This window comes from Neovison vison, chromosome 11 (genome assembly GCF_020171115.1).
Source record: "Neovison vison isolate M4711 chromosome 11, ASM_NN_V1, whole genome shotgun sequence".
NCBI lineage: Eukaryota > Metazoa > Chordata > Mammalia > Carnivora > Mustelidae > Neogale > Neogale vison.
This window is the reverse complement of record NC_058101.1, coordinates 7,155,271-7,175,084: the sequence shown is the minus strand read 5'-3', so window position 1 is coordinate 7,175,084 and position 19,814 is coordinate 7,155,271. Positions and strand designations below refer to the sequence as shown.

The following is a 19,814-nucleotide window of genomic DNA, read 5'->3' as shown; positions in this document are numbered from 1 at the left end:
TTTCAACTTCATCCTTAAATTGAAATTTAATTTGTTAGATTTTATTAAATGTCTTCTCTGATTTTATCCTAAAGCAACCTTGTTTTGTAGAAACAGAGTCTGTACCTTAGAGAATACTATTAATTTTAGTTTTTTGATATTTTAAATGCTTGTAGTCAGGTGTTATTTCTAATTAGAGGCCTGCACTTAATGTTTTAAAATGTTATTTCAAAAAGTGTTAGAAGATTATAATGCTGTCACTGCTTTTTTTGGTGTCTGAGTTTTGGCATTTAGAAGCAAAACACAGAAGGATAAAACATTTTCTTCCTTTGAAAACAGGTTTTCTTCCTTGACGTTCTCTCTCTAAATTTTTATTTTTCCCCCCTTAATAGACCATTAATACTGTATCAGAAGTTATTCGAGGCTACCAAGTAAACCAAGACTACTTTGCTTCTGTAAATGCACCTTCAAACCCACCAAGGTAGGAAAAGGGAAATCTTGCGATTTCTGTGAGAACTTTGGGTTTTTAGTATATCTCGTATATACATCTTATTCCCTTAAGAAGTTCAACTGTATGTTCAGAAACTAGAAATCATCTGACCAGATAAGCATGTTGCTATTTTAAAAGAGTTTGTGGTCCTTGGAGCTTAGGTATTTGGGCTCAGATACCACACCCCCTCCTCTGGGCTTTAAGCAAACCGATCGCTTGTCTCCTCCATTACAGTTAATGTTCCTGTGAAATGGAGATGGAAATATTAACTTGACGGAAATACTATTTTATTGTTATGGTTCTTCAGTCAGCAGCGACGACTGGCTGTTGATTCATATACTTTAGGTCGCAGCGTTTCTTTCTGTTCTGTTCTTTTTAAACGCAACAGGCCGGCAATTGTCGTTCTTCTCATGTCCATGGTCAATGAAAGGCAGCCGTTTGTACTGCGCTGTGCTGTTCTCTATTGTTTCCAGTGTTTCTTATATAAAAATCAGAAAGGACAAGGAGAAATTGTGTCAACGCTCCTACCTTCCACTATTGATGGTAAATAATTTTTTTCTAATTTCTGTTTTAAAAAGTAAGTAGTCTTTCAAGCTTTTAATGATAAAACATATCCTAAGATGAAAAACCCTAGATGTAGTGGAACATTTGCAATACAGCATTTCCTTGAATTTGCTTGAGAAACATAGTTTTTAATTAAGACAGTGATTTTCTGGACTATCATCTCATCAGCCTGATGCCTGACATGTTCTACATTCTTTATCCTATCACACTTCTTCCAAAGTCCTTTTTTGTCATCTTTCATTTTGTTTTGAAAAGCAGACTTTTACAGATGTAACTCAATATTGCTAATGAACAAAATTTAAAATAGTATTTCGAACTATTTGTGTGTGTGTGTAAACAACATTTAATTTTTTATTACCCTCTGCTTGCTGTCTTTGTAGCAACAGGTAACTCGGTCTCCGCGGGTCAGTTACTGTGCGGAGGTCTGTTTTCCACCGATTCGCTTTCAAACTGGTGTGCTGCCGTGGCCCTTGCCCACGCTTTGCAAGAAAACGCTACCCAGAAGGAACAACTGCTCAGGGTGCAACTTGCTACGAGCATTGGCAACCCCCCGGTGTCTTTACTGCAGCAGTGCACCAACATCCTGTCACAGGTAACGTGGGGAGTGCGACACTCGAAGGCGGGAAGAGTCTCTGCCACACATTTGTATGTCAGCGATACAGGAATTTAAGGCTGTCCTTAGGACATGCAGATAGAAAAGGAAAGAGGTGTGGACTTACCTGCCCATTGGCTCATTGTAACCAGAAACAGTTTGTGGAGAGAAAGCAAGCAATCTTACATGAGTGGTTTTGTCAAATTGTTAATAAGGTCTGCTTCATGGTAGAAACACATATTCTGGACAGAAGGGTGACTTGTTTTTCTTGGTTTCCTTTTATATCATCCGCGGTGTTCTTGCACTGTTCTGTTATCGTTCTGCCCTGTGGCCAAATTTGGGTCAGCTTATAAGAGGGCATGGAACAAAGTGGTTCATAGCTATGTGCCTCCTTTTTTCTCTTCCCAAACCAATCAGTCTTCCTTGTAGGAAGCAAAGGTAGGATACCAGCCCATCGCTGATACAGTTAACCATTGGACTCCTTGATGTCTATGAGCTCTCAAATCATCAAAATCCTAAAGCTAATAACTTAGGTAGTAAGACAAAAATGTAACTGCAGACCTCTAGACCCCTGATGAGAACATCTAGACCTCGATGAGAACATCTAAACCCCGGTGAGAACAGCAGAGCTTCACTGAAGTGTGGGTGTGAAGCTGTTTAGGAATATCACTTACTCATGGATGATTTGTCCCCATGCACCAACCTTGCTGTTGAACAGTTCAGGTTCACTCTTCGGTGAAACTACGGTCATCAACCACTCAGAACCACTCAGAGTAAACATGTACTTAAGTCTAAAATTGTGCTGTCCCCTGGAATTTTCCAATTTTCCTGCCTCCCTCCCTGTGATAAGGTCCTGTGTCCTTCTTAATTTTGCATTTCGTTACACTCATTGAATTGTTTTATTGTGAGCTTTTAAAGAAACATCAGTGCCATCCACAGAAAGCTCTAAATTAAAGGTAAAGAATTATGAAGAATTAACTGGTGAAAAGGGGGTTTCCGCTCCCTTTGTTGTTTAAAATCTGTTTACTAAGGTTGAAAGCTTATTTTATCTTTGATTTATCATTTATTTCTTCATGATTTGAAAAAACTACCCCCAAATATCCATATCTTTATGTATTTACTACTTGTCATTCTCGTGTTTTTGTCTGTTGAAAGCAGCTTCTCTTAAGCTGAACAGCAATTAACTGACCACTGTCTTCACAGTTAACGCGTAACGACAAATTCTCCAGATGTGGTGTCTTCCCCCTCTGAGTTATCACAGTGCTATAAAATGATCCTTTCTCCTCCAAAATGTAGAAGCACTGTTACGTAATAAAGGTTTTGAACTGTCCTGTCCCAAAGTATTGGTGTGGGTTTGTAGAGACCATCTGTGAGGGATTTTTCTAGATTTAAATTTTGCTAAAGCAGTAATATTTCTGAGTAATTTGTCATGTGTAATTTACAGGGTGATAAGATCGACAGACGGGTATGTATCGCTCGTTTAAGCTTAGGCACTTCTCTCTTACAACAAGGCTTTTCTTTGTCTTTGGTTTTGCTGATGGTTTTTTTAACTGCTTGTTTGAAGTTGTATTCTACTCACACTTTCATGCATCAGCAAGTTTCTCTCTGTCGTAAGTGGCTTCCAGTTTTTCTCCGTGGGATGTTTTCTCCGTGTAGTGGTGTTACTAAGAACTGTGGGAATGAGGCTGAAGCTGTATCTGTGCTTCCTCTGGGTATGCTTGCACTTTCTGGAATTCCTTGGTTTGGGTTTTTTTGGTGGTTTTTTTGTGTGTGTTTCTTCACCTAAGCTTGTTTCTTTATTTCCCCCTGAAACCATTTTGAGGCTAGTAAAATTGAGGGTGAAGGATTTTGTCTTCAGCTAGTCAGTATGCCAAAGAATATGGTGACTTTTATATTACTTAGATTACAGAAAATGTACAATAGTAAGTGTAACTTTGTAATTTGAAAGATTTTTTAATTGAATACAATGGGTAGTTCTGGATGTAACCCATATGGTACAGTTACCATTAGGGGTTAGTTTTTGATGTGTGTGAGGGAGTGTGATTTGTATTCGGTTTTGATTTTTTTTTTTTTTTTTTGCAGAGTGTTTGGCAAAAAAGGAGTGTACCTTAATATTTATGTTTGGTCATGCATTCAGTTGTGCAGTGTTGGTAGTAATAAACTGAAGTCCTGTTAGGAATTGTATCTTTGTGGATGAGTATGATTTAACACCTGCTAATAACACACACAGACAAACTTGGCAGCTTTAGCTTCCAGAATTTTTAATATTGGGTATTTTAAAAGTATGCGTGTCAATCATTTAGAAGGGAATTTTTTGGAAGTATAATATACACAGTAAAATGTACAGGCCTTAAGTATTCAATCAGATCGTTTTTGATGGGTGGATATACCTCTAACCACCACCCAGAATCAGCTGTAGAACTTTTTCATAATCTCAGAAAGTTCCATTATGCCCCTTTCCAATTAATTTTCTATTCCCAGAGGCCACTGCTAGAAAGTAAATCTAATCATAATACTCTAGAAACTCATTGTAATACTTGAAGGGTAGAAATTTAAAATGTTAGCTTTTTTATTTTTATAAGTAATGTAAAATACTGAATTTGAAATCCACAGAATAGGAATAAGAGGGATTTTATTTAGAAAATAAAAAGGAAAACATAATAGTGTGTGTTAAAGGTAAGATGACTCAGCGTCATTTATTTTGTTTGTGGTTCTCTTTCATCCTGTAAAATCTGTGATTTCTAGTAACTGAACCCACAGAATGTGCTGAAGTGATAATTTCAGCATCCGTTTGTTTTTCCAACTCATAGTGGTTCATACACTCTTGGGGGCTGAGAAGAGATATGTACTTTTTCTTGACTTGAACCTATAAACAATCATACAGACAAATGTAAACATAAACAAAATGAATAGTTCCATGAAATTATTCTGCAAAGTGGAATGTGGGTTTGGTTTGGTTTGGTTTGGTTTTTTGCTATTCTTGGGTATTTATCTTGTAAAGAATCCATCAGAAGATCAGAATGCAGTGACATAGAATGTATCACTAGCCTTTAAGGTCTAATATCTAACTTTTTTTTTGGAGGCTAAAGTAGCTTGATCAGAATTTTGTTGGATCTTTCTGACAGTGTGTAATTGTACACTGGACAAATACTATAGCATTTTTGTATTAATAGTTTATTTCCTTTTCATTTTGGAAAACAAAAAATAAAAATAAAAACTAGAAGGTAAGAATTCTACTACCCAAAAGTAACTGTTGGCTAATTTTTTTTTTTTTAAGTAGGCTCCACACCCAACATGGAGCTTAAACTCATGACCCTGAAATCAAGAGCCACATGCTCTACGCACTGAGCCAGCCAGGCCCTCCCAGTCTTTTTTTTCTATACTGTTTATTTACATAGGAGTGATCATACAAGAGATTCCATTTTATATTCTGAATCTTTTCTTACAAATATTTTCTTTGTTATTAAACACTAAATAAGTGTCACCTTATATGACTGCATAATACTTCACCATTGATCAGCTGACCATCTCTTTATTTTCAGACATTTAATTATCTTCCATTTTCTTTATTATAAATCACAGTTTGATGAACATCAGAATAAAAGCATTCTTACACAAAAAAGCATTCTTACACAGTCCTCACTGTCTATTTCCAATATGCATAACTTTATATGAATGTAGCAAAGCAAGGACCACCTGTATTTCATTGAGTTTTAAAAAAAATTATGCCGGCAATTTTTATTGTTTTTTTCATTTTCCTAGTTCAATCTTTATTCTGCCGTCTATTTTAAATTTGGGGCATTAGTCCTACTTTTAATAGGTAGAGAGCAAAGAATTGCATAACCAGAGGGAACGATTCGCAGTTTATAGCACCCCTAGAACGCTTATTGTGTACCATGTGCTGTTCTAAGTTCTTAACATGTAGTAACTCATTTAATCCGCTCCCCAGCTCAGTGAGGTGGGTATTCACTATCTAACCTGTTGAAGGATGATGATAAGGTTTCGTGCTGTTGAGTTTTAGAACCAGGATACAAATCCTGATATTCAGAGCCTATCCTTTTAACTTCTGTGTTTGAGATTATCTAATCCAAAGGCCTCTGTTAACTAAATGAAGAAATTGGGGTACATAGAGCATATTGAACTTGTACAAGGTAGGGCAATGGAGGGTTTGGTTCTTCTAATTTCCAGCCACGTTTTCACTGATACCATACTGCCACTCTTAGAATTAAATTTAGTCTTTAAAAATACATGTACAGGGCCCTGGGTGGCTCAGTGGGAAAGCTGCTGCCTTCAGCTCAGGTCATGATCTCAGGGTCCTGGGATTGAGTCCCACATCGGGCTCTCTGCTCAGCAGGGAGCCTGCTTCCCTCTCTCTCTCTGCCTGCCTCTCCATCTACTTGTGATTTCTCTCTGTCAAATAAATAAATAAAATCTTTAAAAAAAAATACATGTACATATTTTAAAATACATATATATGTATTTAGAAATCAAAATGATAAAAAAAGTATACAATAAGAAGTGTTGGCCCCACCCACCCTGGTCCTGGTTCCCTGCCTTCTATTATTTATTTCTTCTGTTGCCTTCAGGTGCTTTTTCTGTAGAGCCACTGTTTGTTTTTTTTCCTCCTACCTAATACCATTTTGAACCACCAGCAAAATCAAGTAAGACGGCTGCGGGTTGGATTATGTAATTCCCCACAGTCTCACCAACAGTATGTTACCAGACTTGTGTTTTCGCCAGTCTGTTGAGAGGTGAAAAAATGTTATCTTAGTGAGTTTTAATGTGCATTTCTCTTTCCAAAAGGTTGAATAGTTTTCTATGTGTTTATACACCATTTAAAGTTTTTCTGTGAACTCTGATTTCTTACAGTTCATATCATCTGCTCATTTTCTGTTGTGTTGTTAAATCATTTCTAATTTTATAGAAACTCATTTTATAATAAGGAATTTAACCCTTATCTGTGATAAGTTACAAATATGTTTTTCCTGATATGTCATTTGGTTTTTGACCTTGGTTTTTATTTTGGATTTTTTTTTTGTATCAGACTTTTATCACTTTTCTGCATTTTATATCATATTTAGGCCTTCCCCACTTCATGATTTGAACAAACTTGCCTATATTTTTGTCTCATATTTTCTGGTTTCATTTTTTGTGTTTATTTAAATCTTTGTTCCATTTTTCTTGATGAACTATGTGAGTTATGGATCTTCTGACCTTTTTATTTTTATTTATTTATTTGACAGAGATCACAAGTAAGCGGAGAGGCAGGCAGAGAGAGAGAGAGGAGGAAGCAGGCTCCCTGCTGAGCAGAGAGCCCCATGCAGGACTTGATTCCTGGACCTGAGCTGAAGGCAAAGGCTTAACCCACGAGCCACCCAGGCACCCTCCTCTGACCTTTTTTATTTTTATTTATTTTAAAGATTTTATTTATTTATTTGACAGAGATCACAAGTAGGCAGAGAGGCAGGCAGAGAAGAGAGAGGAGGAAGTAGGCTCCCTGCTGAGTGGAGAGCCAGATGTGGGGCTTGATCCTAGGACCCTGAGATCATGACCTGAGCCAAAGGCAGAGGCTTTAACCCACTGAGCCACCCAGGTGTCCCCCTCTGACCTTTTGTAGATAGCTAGCTCATTGTAACATTTTGTAAGTCCTCCTGTATCCCACTAACGATTATGTGCTATCTTTCTCATATACTGAATTCTCATTTGTAAAATCGTTTCTGGACTTCCTATTCTGTCCCTTGATTCTTGTCCATTTATGACCTAGTATCACCTCATTGCCCTTTCTCTTTTCTTTTCTTTCTTTATTTTTTTTTTAACTAAGTTTAGTTATTCTTGCTCCTTATTTTTCCATATGAACTTGAAAACCAGGTTGTTTAGTGCGGTGGGGAGAAGAAAAACCTTTTGGTATTTTATTTGGATTACCTAGATTTTACAGATCAATGTACCATTAGTATCTCATGATTTTGAGTTTTTCATCAAAATGATGAAATCACTGGAGTCTTTCTACTGATTTAGGTCTGCTTTTGTTCTCTTTAGGAGTATTTTTTAAATTTTCCCCGTTTAGTTTTTTTTTTTTTTTTTTTTTTAAGGTTTATTTATTTATTTGAGAGAGAGAGAATCTCCCTGCTGAACCTAGAACCCAAATGGGGTTGGTGAACAGGGCTCAGTCCCAGGACCCTGAGATCATGACCTGAGCTGAAATCTAGAGTCTTCCACTTAACCTCAATCGACTATGCCACCCAGGTGCCCCAGCCTCATTTAGGTGTTAGTTTGGGTTAGGCTCATTTCCTGAATACTTTAACTTCTTTTGATGCCATAGTTTAAGTGGGATGTTGCATTCTATCTTGATTCTAACTAGTTTTGTTTAGCTTTACTTTCTTATTCTTCAGTTAGACCCCAAAGGGTATACTTCTAGAAGATAGTTACATTTCTGTTTATTCAGACACCAGCCCGTGATTTGATAGAACGCCCTGTATATACACTGTAGGTGTTGATGGTACTTGCAGATGGTATTCCAAGTCATAATAAAATTTTTATATATAACGAGGGGAAATCAATGAAATATTTATTTACTTGAGTAGTTGAAAGTCCTCTGTGGCACACAGTCAATTAAGAATAACTATATTTTTTAACTTTCAAATCTACTTGGGTAACATGAAGATATACCATAGGCATAGTAATGACATAGAGGCAAGAATAAAGTAAGAATAATGCATCATGTAAAAGCTAATGCTTATTTGGCAGATCATTTTGAAGAGGTCTAGTCTGAATTTCTTTAAGTAAATATGAAATACACTTGAAAATAGATTATAGAAAGGCCAAGATACTGTCCTCAAGATTCATGAAATTGGAATGGCCTTGAGTAATTTTTCAAAGCACAGTGATGGTTACTTTAAATCCATTCTTGGGCTTTGAATAATTGTATTTTGGATGTTTTCTGCAGTTACCTCAAAGTAATCCATTACTGTGCTAAATTCCATTTATTTCTTTCAAACAACTTTTGTACTCTTAAACAAAAAATAGGTTATGGAATATAATATGGGCAGTGGCTGTATGAGCTAGGAGACTATCCCCATAGGAGATATAAATGTGTTCATTAAAATGTAAGAAAGTGTCATTTTGATGGATGTACTAGTTTTCAATATTGTTTGGTTGGCAGTAGTATAGTTAGTGGTTTGGGGCAGTTAGCTAATTTAAATAAATCTTTTTCTTCGTTATGTTTGTGATTCTCATTGTCTGGCATGTTGCCAGTGAGTTTGCAACATGGTTTATTTATTATCTTGTTAGGGAATATATTCTCTGATGGAATTTGGCTAAATAATTCAGGAGATTATTTCCTTTTATTTTTCCTGATACTTTTTGAAGGAGGTAGAATTTGTCCTTTTATCTGAAACTTGTTTTTAAAATTTTGATTGAAACATCTGGGCAAGCTTTGCGCAGTGGCAGTATCGTAGCCAAGGAGGTTTATCCGAGGCGCGATTATTGCTAATTGAAACATCTGGGCAACTTTATGTTACTGTGAAGTGTTTTCAGATTGATAATTTTTTTAAGCAGCCACATCATGCATCTGCCTTAGCAGACCAGGTTTTTCCACTAGCGGGATTTTCGATAATCTGGTATATGTTTATGAACAGAAATCAATTCCAGTTTCTGCTCTCTGTTCATTTTGGGAAGTACAGCCCGGAGAGGACACAAGAGTGCATTCTCTTGTTCAATTTTTTACATGTGGATTCCTAACATATCTTTTGTAAGGCGTTAAAAAATTTTTAATGCAAATGGAGAGGGAACTTAGGGTAACGTTAAGTTTGAAAAAAGATAAAATGAGATTTCTGCCAACTTATCTGTTTGCTGCAGGGAAGCAAAATACAGACAAGAGTTGGATTATTGATGCTGCTCTGTACCTGGCTGAGCAACTGTCCCATTGCGGTCACGCATTTCCTTCACAATTCGGCCAATGTTCCATTTGTATCCTTTATGTTTTAGTAAGATGCGTGTAAGTATTTCTTCCTATTTCTTCCTCTCAGCGAGAGGGAGTTCTGCGTTCTAAATATTTGAATTTATAATATTTAAAAAGCTGTGTTGCATCTTTTTAAACTGTTAAGGTGGAGATGATGCTCGCTTAAGCTGTGTGTGTGTGTGTGTGTGTGTGTGTGTGTCTGGTGCCTTTGTTCGTTTCATGCTTGCTTGGACTATATATAGAAGCTTTGTAGAAACCCTTACATGAAATACATGTCAGATTCAGACTGTGAAGGAAAATACTCTGGATGTTATGAGCCATTAGTCTCCTTAACAAAAATTTCAGCTTACAGGACAAATTGCAGAAAATCTTGGCGAGGAAGAGCAGTTGGTCCAAGGCTTATGTGCCCTTTTGTTGGGCATTTCAATTTACTTCAATGATAACTCACTTGAGAGCTACATGAAGTAAGTGAGGGGAACACGCTAGGGGAAAAAAATGACCTGCTGATTTCATCCAAGTGATAATGATAAATTTTTTCTGCCAAAATATAATATAGACCCAAGTTTTAGGTTTTCTTATGACTTTTTTTTAAAGCATTTCAATATGCTTATTTCTGTAGAGAGAAATTAAAACAACTAATAGAGAAGAGGATTGGCAAAGAAAACTTCATAGAGAAACTAGGATTTATCAGCAAACATGAGTTGTATTCCAGAGCATCTCAGAAACCACAGCCAAACTTTCCCAGTCCAGAATACATGATATTTGATCATGAGTTCACGAAGCTGGTAAAAGAACTTGAAGGTAAGACAGAGTTTATATTGATTTTCATTTAAAAGTACCTATGATCTCCGTCTGTCAAATAAATAAATAAATAAAATCTTTTTTTTTAAAAAAGTACCTATGATTATTTTGTATGTGTATATTTTGGACACATGTAGATTATATAGTAAGCCAAAAGTGGGTTGTTATTTTTTTTTAGTAGCTCTTGGTCTATAGTTCATTGAAAGATTTTTGGCATTCAAGAAGATTGGGAAGACTATATCTTCTCTGTCATACAGTTAGGCCATATGTTTTGCTGATTAAATCTTAAAATAGGATTAAATTTTTTTTTTTAAGATTTTGTTGATTTTAAAGAGAGAGAACCCACACATGTATGCATGCACAATGGTGAGTCGGGGGAGGGACAGAAGGAGCGGGAGAGAATCTTTTTTTTTTTTTTTTTTTTTTTTTTTTAGATTTTATTTATTTATTTGTCAGAGAGTGAGAGAGGACACAAGTAGCCGGAGTGGCAGGCAGAGAGAGAAGCAGGCTCCCTGCTAAGCTCGGAACCCCCGCCCCCACCCATGCGGGACTGGATCTCAGGACTTCAGGAGCATGACCTGAGCTGAAGGCAGATGCTTAATGGACTGAGTTACTCAGGCATCCCAGCAGGAGAGAATCTTAAGCAGACTCTACACTGAGTACAGAGCCCAATGTGGGGGCTCGATCTCACAATGCTGAGACCATGACCTGAACTGAAATCAAGGGTTGGTCGTTTAACCAGCTGAGCCACCCAGGTGCGCCAGATTTTAAATTTTAAAATAGGACGGTTTTTTTTTTTTTTTAGATTTTATTTATTTATCTGACAGAGAGATCACAAGTAGGCAGAGAGGCAGGCGGGGGAGGGGGGGAAGCAGGCTCCCTGCTGAGCAGAGAGCCTGACGTGGGGCTCCATCCCAGGACCCTGAGATCATGACCTGAGCTGAAGGTAGAGGCTTTAACCCACTGAGCCACCCAGGCGCCCCTAAAATACATTTTAATAAGCTTTCTTTTATAGGTGTGATAACTAAGGCTATTTATAAGTCCAGTGAAGAGGATAAAAAAGAAGAAGAGGTGAAGAAAACATTAGAACAACATGACAGTATTGTGACTCACTACAAAAATATGATTCGAGAACAAGTATGTACTGATAGATTGTAAACACTGATGTACTGATACTTTTCTACTTTGGGGCAGGATTTTTGCTGGCATTTCATATGCAGGAAGTTAGAGAAATTAGAGCACATTTTCCTAAATAATTCAAAGCTATCTGAGTATTCAACAAGCAGAGCTTAATATTGTGCTAAGCATTGTGCAGGATGTGGTGGATAAAGTCATGAATGAGACATGTTCCCCTATCACAGTCCTGGGGAGAGAAAACTATAAATAGGGTATTGTGACACACGTAACATGAAGTCTAGTGTTACAGATACTGGAGGGTCTGTTACAGCAGAGAGGCAGCTGATTGAGCTAAGTAAGAGCAAGAGCTGGAGAAAACAGAATGTGAGTGTCCAGCGGATAGATAGGAACAAGCTGGGCAAAAGGAAGGATCAGGAAGAGGAGGAGCAGGACATGTTCCCGGCACGCACACAGAACACTTGGTGGCCGCGCCAAGCAGAAATTGGAGAAGCAAGGCCGGGGAGAGAACAGTCCAGAAGGAGGTGGTCGTGAGGGGCTGGGGGAGGGAAGTGGGGGCGCTGATGGGGATAATGGCTACGGTGTTTTGTTTATTGTGTGCTAGGTGCTCACAAAAGAAATTCAGACACTTCCATTTAATTTCCACAGCATCCCTACAAAGTAGTTAATATTTCCATACAAGAATAAATGAGGGATCTGAGACTGGGAGAATTTGACTTTGTCCAGGATCACCTAGTGGTCCGTGGGACAGGATTCAAAAACGTGTGTCACTGGGACTCTCAAACTCCTCCCAGTGAGCTGTGGAGAGGGCACACCTGCGAAATGTGGAAAGCCGAGTGGGCTTAAGTGGCAGGACTGGGTGATGATTGGATGTGGCGTGAGGGGCGGAAAGGGTCAGATGCCGTCCTGAGATCTCCGTCTTGCAGGACTGAGTAGGTGATGCTAGGAGCCACGGAGGGTCTGTTAGCCTGGGGAATGATGATGAGCGTGAGCCGCGGGGGGTGTGTTAGCGTGGGGAATGATGATGAGCGTGAAACTACCCTCTCAAAGTCGTTACCTGACATTCTCTTGGCAGGCTACCAGAGAACCTGCACGCTTGAGTTGTGTGAGCACCTTAGATTTCCCATTACATTTCGGCAAAGTGTGTTTCTTGTTTTTTGCTTTCATTTAATTCTTTGTCATGGCATATACCTTGATGGGAATCCTAAAAAGGACTGCAGTATTATCTGGAACATGAGATTACTGTTGTTATTAAAATGCTATTAAAGTGAAAACAATACACTGGTGGCTGTCCATGGGGGGGCCGGCTGCACCCCGTCCCCCCCTCCCCCACACTACACCCCCCACCCCCCATCCCCACCCCCACCCCCACCCCGCTGCTGACTATGCACAGCTTGAGGCAGGTGTGGCAAGTAAGAGCTTGGGTAGGGCTCTCAGCACGAGCTGCCTGTGTCCTTCCCCGCAATCTGTATTGTTGAGATTGGAATTCTAAGAATAAAAATACAGTGGTATATTTAGCATTTAGCCTGAGCTTTTCAGTTTGTAAGCAGATCAGTAAATTAGAATCATCTTTGAACGATTCAAACTTAAATCATTAAACTACCCATGGTTATTAGGATTTTTCATCTATATTTTGGTACAAATATGGAGTCATTTCCAGATGGTAAAATGTAGTATCTTTAGAGCAATGGAAAAGAAATACTTGGAATGCGATGTTACAGCCTACACATGGGGCTGATAAATGTGGTTAATTTAGAAGAAGAAAAGAGTGATTTGACACAATTACCATAATGACTCTGCTTCAGAAATGTTAATTTTAAATATTCTCACCATTTAAAATGCCATTTGACAATTAGGCAACAAGCATTGAAACTATAAAATATTTATATGAACTGAATGACGTCTGAGAATCCATCCTAAGGAAATTCTTCAGAATTCAGGAAAACAAAAATATGACTATGATATTTATTGTAATCATAATTATTATTTAGAAAACAAGGAAAGCAACCTCAGTGTTGCTTTTGAATGTAAATTATATTGCATCTACTGATGAGTAAGCATTAAAAGTTATGATTGCGAAAAACTAGCAATATGAGGAGGAACTTAAAACTGAATAGTAAGTAAAGGCTATAAAATGACATGGATTGAGTATGACAACTTGAAAACACTTGAATTGAGAAAAAATTAGCAGATAATAAATATATCAAATTCAACTAGTTATATTACGGTGATGAGAGTTGGAGGTTCTTTTCTTGGCCTTCTAAATGTTCTGTTCTAGAATTATCTTTGATGTTGAAAGTAGTATAGATGCATGTATATATTTATATACTAAGTTTCTTCAGTTGTTTGGTATAAATTTCTTAAATGGTTTGATGGACCATAAAATGGAGTTTTTAAAATTGACTGTCCCCACCCCAGTAATTGCAGTGAGATTGTAGGCCGTGCCATGGCGCTTATTAACGGGGCCTTCCTGGCAATCGTACGGTTCTGCTGCATGGTAATTGACCTTGGTGCATACATTAAAGTATTATTACTTAATTATTGAGTGATTCTGGAAGTGTTGAGTACTTTAAAAATATCATGACCCAAAATAATCTCTGATTTTTAATTTGCTCATTTTCCTAATGCTAATCAAGTACAAAATTTAAAACACTGAATTATGTTTTGTTTCCCAGGATCTGCAACTTGAGGAATTAAAGCAGCAGATTTCTACGTTAAAATGTCAAAACGAGCAGCTCCAAACGGCAGTCACACAGCAAGTATCTCAGATTCAGCAACACAAAGATCAGTACAATCTTCTTAAAGTACAGCTAGGTAGGTATAGCTAGCCATAATTATTATAGTGTCCCCAAAAGCTGGACTAAATCAAATAGATTATTCTTGTGGACTAGTTTTTCTCTAACCTTAATCACCGTTAACAAATTTGTAAATCAGAGTTTGAAGTCCAAGTTCTTTGCTACCTGTTTCAGTTTCTGATCCATTGAGTCTCAGCCTTGAGTGCAGTTAGATAGAATATCCTGAGACCCATTTTTTGCTTTGTTTAGTTTAGTTTTGTTTTTAATGCCGCCCATACAGAGAACCCACTCAAGGGTCTGATGTAATTAGTTGGTGTTGGAGCCAAGCAATAATTATTACAAGCTTTCTGGGTGAGTCTGATGTGTATGGCCAGTTGAGAATGACTTCTCTAACCTTTCTGTCTCCTCCTCTGCAAAATGGAACTGATAAGAGCATCTGTGTCGTCTGAGAATTAAATGAAATAATATATATAAAATTCTAGTTCATTTCCTGGCACATGGTAAGAGTCAAATGCTTGTAAATAGTATCATCCTGTAGTGCTTATGATTGGAATCCTAGCCATTTAGAAATAGTTTTATTTATATGAAGGTGACTAAAATTTTCAGAAAAAACTACCTCTTTCACTTCCTTATTTATAACAATTTGTCAGTGATTTTAGTACGTATAGAAAGTGGTTCCTTTGTGAAGATTTTAAGAGGGATTTTGTTTTCTCTCACATTAATTGACAGAAATGGAATTGAAACTACTCTAATTTTCTTAAAGATTTATTTATTTATTTTAGAGAGGTGGCAGGGACAGAGGCAGAGGAGAGACAGAATCCCAGCAAACTCTGCACTGAGCACAGAGGCCAACAGGGGGCTCAGGTCATGACCCTGAGATCATGACCTGAGCCGAAACCAAGAGTTGGATGCTTAATTGACTGAGCCATCCAGGTGCCTGGAAACTACTGCGATTCTTAATTATAGATCACCAAACCATGCAGTTTAGTCTTAGTAAGACTATGCTTTTTTCTTCCCAGAAACCTGAAAATATCATCACTTCCCATTTCTATCAATACACTGTTTTGCAAAAATGAAGTGTGTCTACGAAAGTGTTGCCAAAGTAGCGGAATTAAGGAAATTTTATATTTTTACATTTAAATCTTCTCATTTGGGAAATGAAAAACTTAAGTTTTATGCTGGCTTTTCAAATTTTGTTCCTGTCTTCATAGGAAAAGATAATCAGCATCAGGGTTCCTACAGTGATGGGACTCAGGTGAATGGCGTTCAGCCAGAAGAAGTTGGTAGGTTACGAGAAGAAATAGAAGAATTAAAAAGTAATCAGGAACTTTTACAAAGCCAGCTGGCTGAAAAGGACTCTCTGATTGAGAATTTGGTGAGTAAGTGGTAAAAAAGTTTAAGAAGTCAAGAGTAATTCTCATGGGGCACCTGGGTGGCTCAGTGGATTAAGGCCTATGCCTTTGGCTCAGGTCATGATCCCGGGGTCCTGGGATCGAGTCCTGAATCAGGCTCTTTGCTCAGTGGGGAGCCTGCTTCCCCCTCCCTCTCCTCTCTGCCTGCCTCTGTGTCTACTTGTGATCTCTCTCTGTCAAATAAATCAATTAAATCTTTAAAAAAAATTAAAAAGAATAATTCTCATTATCTTGCTTGTTGATTTTCCTGGATCCCTTAAGCCAAAGAGTCGTAGTAAGGTTTTAGAATATGAGCTTTTGGGGGTGCCTGGCTGGCTCAGTTGGTAAAGTATGTGACTTTTGATCTTGGGGTCATGAGTTTGAGCCCCACGTTCAGCACAGAGTTTACTTAAGAAAAAAATCAGAATATGAGCTTTGGTGTCAGACTGTCTTAAGCTTCAGCACATCCTGACTAATTGAATTTAAGCAACTTAGTTAACCTCTTTAAACTTGTTTCCTGATCTATAAATTGGTAGTGGTCATATCTGTTTTGTTACTGTGAGAATTAAAATGACTACTCTGTAGAAAGCTCTTTTAATACATTGAAATCGCTCAGTAAATACCTGTGTTTATGCTCTTTCTCCATATGGCCTCAGATGAGTGCTTAGATTTAATAAATTACTTGGTATAAGTATAAATTTATTAGCTATGGAAAAGTTGTAGACAGTGTGTGCTAGGTTGAAATTTTATCTTGGATATAAAAATTAAAATATTGATGTGAGGGCGCCTGGGTGGCTCAGTGGGTTAAGCCGCTGCCTTCGGCTCAGGTCATGATCTCAGAGTCCTGGGATTGAGCCTAGCTTTGGGCTCTCTGCTCAGCAGGGAGCCTGCTTCCCCCTCTTTCTCTGCCTGCCTCTCTGCCTACTTGTGATCTTGCTCTCTGTCAAATAAATAAATAAAATCTTTAAAATTAAAAAAAAAATATATTGATGTGAAATTTTTGGTAAACCTCTATAAGGCATAGCTTATATGTGTACAGTTTTCTATTGTTTCCTGTCTCTTTAGACTGAATTGATTTCATATTTTATTTCTATGCTATTTGTAGAAATCTTCCCAAGCATCGCCTGGCACAAATGAACAGTCTTCAGCACCAGCTTCTGCTAGAGATTCTGAACAAATTGCAGAATTAAAACAGGTGATTTTCCAGCTTGCTTCAAGTTCTATTTCCTGTTGTTTTAATTATAATAGAGTAACAGCCATGTAGTTTCATTAATTGAGAACTACTTTGTTAGTGTAAGCAAAACTTGATAGTGAAGATAGTTCTTTGGAAGTCCAGAAGCTTTTTTAGTTATATGGAAATGGTATTTTGCCTTTTATTAACTGTTTTTACTTTTTAGTTGTGTTCTTTTTAACAGATTTGAGCATCTCACCTGGGTTATTTTTAGATTATCAGTGAGCTAACAGTTAAGGAAAATTTAAGTATATTTATAAGTTGCAAATATGAAGATATAAAATCTTATGCCTAATTTTCATGTACTATTGACCATGATAATTGCATGGTTAAAGGTATTGAGTGTTTAAACCATTCTGTCCAGAAGAATGTTTGTTTTTGGAACTGGAAAAGGGAATAAACTTGTGTTTATCTCAATTGGATGACTACCTAAAAAGCAAAACCGACTTTTTCTGCTTTAGTAATTTATAATATCTAGAAAAGCAAATTAAACTTTTTCCTACTTGGTTATTTGTAATATTTATAATTTCCTGTGAAACTAGATCGTGCCAATTTAACTTTATCCAATGAGAATATTAAATGTGTTTGTTCGAGGAAAGAGCCAGAAAAGAAAGAAAAGAACCACTTACATACAGAATTAAGTACTGGGAAGAAAAGTGTAGAAAAGTACCAGATTGCTCGTTAGTATATTATCCCTAAATAAGTTGTATTTTTTCCTATACAATTTTTTTTCTTTCCTCCTTTCCTTTTTCTTCTGTCCTACCCTCCCTTCTTCCTTTCTTATAAAAAGGAACATATGTTTCTTCTGTTTCTTTTAAAAAACAAAAAAGAAGTAATACTGAAGGAGGAAGTGAACAAACCCACCAACCTAGGACTTCTCCGCTAGGCACGTGATCCCAGCCCACGGACATCGCTGATCTGAGAGGAATGACTGTAGACAGAGAAACTGGGTCACATTTTGATAATGTCCATGAACCCCAAAGTACATTCTACAATTGGTCTTTTCAAAAAAGATAATTTGTTGTTGAGGATTTTTAAGTTACAAGTTTATGTGAGGAATATTCACATGCCATTTTGGTTTTCTGAAGCCTGCCTACATGAGAACTGTATTAAAATTAAAGGGAATTAAGTTATTGATAAATGAGCTGGGTTTATAAGTCCCAAGTAAAAATTGTACTCTGTTTCCCAGTGAAACTTATTTCTTTATTTCCTTTTTTTTTTTTAAGTTCGATATCTCTAAAGAGCATTGTCTTTGGATTTTTACTTTCTGTAATTTATTATCAGTTTTACATTGTTAGAAAGATGTTTTAAATGACAGTTTTGTTATATAGCAAAATCCTGTATAAAAAGAGAACTAAAATTGTCCGTAGCCTGGATGTCTGTAACTCATTTAGGTAACTGAATAAAACATCAAAGGAAAGCCTCATATGTATGTGATAAAAAGTTTTAAGAGAACAAAAGAGCTTTTTACATGACAGTATCCCACCGCTTACCCAGTGTCTGCAGACAGGGTCAAGTGGTAGCAGGGAGATGCCCCTGGTTGAGAACCACAGTTATAATTGGTTTTTACCCCTGGGCGGTTTAGGTGGGGAGAGGGCAAGAAGGTTGGGAATTTCAACATTAATGATATATAAACTTTCAGTTAATTCCCTCCTTCTCACTACAGCACTAACTACTTTGATCTATGTTAGGAGGCCCGTGTCTTTCCCTTTCCAAATACTAAATGTCTAGTCTTTGGCCAGAGAAGAGGAACGTGCATGAGACTGAAACAGGGATCCAGTGGTCTTCCTAAGCAGACTTCCACCAGCCCTGCTGTTTTTGACCCCATTTTTACCCACACTTGCAGAGATACTGGTGGGACCAGATTCCAAGCCCTTCGGGAGGCAGGCACTGCTCGTCAGGTAGCAAGTCCACGCATCACTTTGGGTTCTTAGCTTTCTCAGGTGTGCTGCGGTCCGTTACCACCGACATTTGCTTCTGAAATTCCCCAATTTTATTTGTTCGTTTCTCTTATTCTCTTTGTCCTTGTGCATTTCTCTCCCCTTCCCTCCCCCCTCTCCACCCCGTTCCCTTCCTTCCTCTTTCCCTTCTTCCCCCCCTTATGGTTTTTTTACATGGGATCTCAGGAGGAAGCAGAGGTGAAAATATGTATAAGGAACTTGCTTAATTCTCTATCTTGAATGCAAAGTTCAAGGACAGTTTTTTTAGAATTAGATTTTAAAACTTGGAAGTTGTGATTTTAGAGAGAGGGACCAACAAAGGAAATGATTTTAAATTTCTTTCTGTAAATACACATTGCCTTACGGAAATTAATGATGTTTCATGTTACAACGCAATTATTTTTGTCTCCTAGGAGCTGGCAACATTAAAGTCTCAGTTAAACTCACAATCTGTGGAGATCACCAGACTGCAGACAGAAAAGCAGGAGCTGTTAAGGAAAACCGAAACATTTGTATGTTAATTATTACTTTCTTATTCCTGCAAGCTAGTAAACACAAGGTTAAGGCTTCTTTCTCAGCCACTCTGTAAAAGGAGAATGTAACAGAAGTGAATGTGTCGGAGAGCACCTTCCCTTTAGGTGACTCACTGGCCGCAGTTCTGGTCACCCAGGCTTCTGGGCCAGCTGGCAGGCATGTTAGTGTCAGACTCAGCAGATCAGTGTAATCAGTGATTTAATGGTTCATTGTGCTGGTATCTTGTATTTTATCCCATCTGTGTCCCCTTCAATCCGTCAGTCCAAGCTGACAGGTTTTCTGCTGGTCTAGAATTGTCAAAAACCTTCTTAGTGACGTGACCCATCCCATTCCCAGGGATCCAAGTCGCCAGATAAGATCCGGATCATCCTTTCGTATTCTAGCCTCTGCCGAGGTGGTTGGCTGG

The 19,814-nt window shown here is 37.7% G+C and overlaps 1 protein-coding gene and 1 non-coding gene across 3 annotated transcripts in view; both read left to right on the top strand.

Moving 5' to 3' along the window:
• USO1 (USO1 vesicle transport factor) overlaps nt 1–19,814 on the top strand; it is a 90,285-nt gene that overhangs the window by 65,613 nt on the left and 4,858 nt on the right. Inside the window, exons 11-22 of one of the 2 annotated variants that reach the window (XM_044226176.1) lie at nt 372–460; nt 858–1,012; nt 1,414–1,625; nt 3,070–3,090; nt 9,480–9,590; nt 9,928–10,046; nt 10,202–10,383; nt 11,399–11,520; nt 14,193–14,331; nt 15,524–15,687; nt 16,809–16,898; nt 19,288–19,386. In XM_044226176.1, coding sequence (XP_044082111.1) covers nt 372–460; nt 858–1,012; nt 1,414–1,625; nt 3,070–3,090; nt 9,480–9,590; nt 9,928–10,046; nt 10,202–10,383; nt 11,399–11,520; nt 14,193–14,331; nt 15,524–15,687; nt 16,809–16,898; nt 19,288–19,386 — 1,503 coding nt within the window. The remainder of the gene's footprint in view (nt 1–371; nt 461–857; nt 1,013–1,413; nt 1,626–3,069; nt 3,091–9,479; nt 9,591–9,927; nt 10,047–10,201; nt 10,384–11,398; nt 11,521–14,192; nt 14,332–15,523; nt 15,688–16,808; nt 16,899–19,287; nt 19,387–19,814) is intronic. The other variant, XM_044226177.1, reaches the window with a different exon arrangement.
• LOC122890621 lies at nt 9,054–9,196 on the top strand. The gene has a single exon (XR_006381106.1). It is a non-coding gene; the product is annotated as a U4 spliceosomal RNA (small nuclear RNA).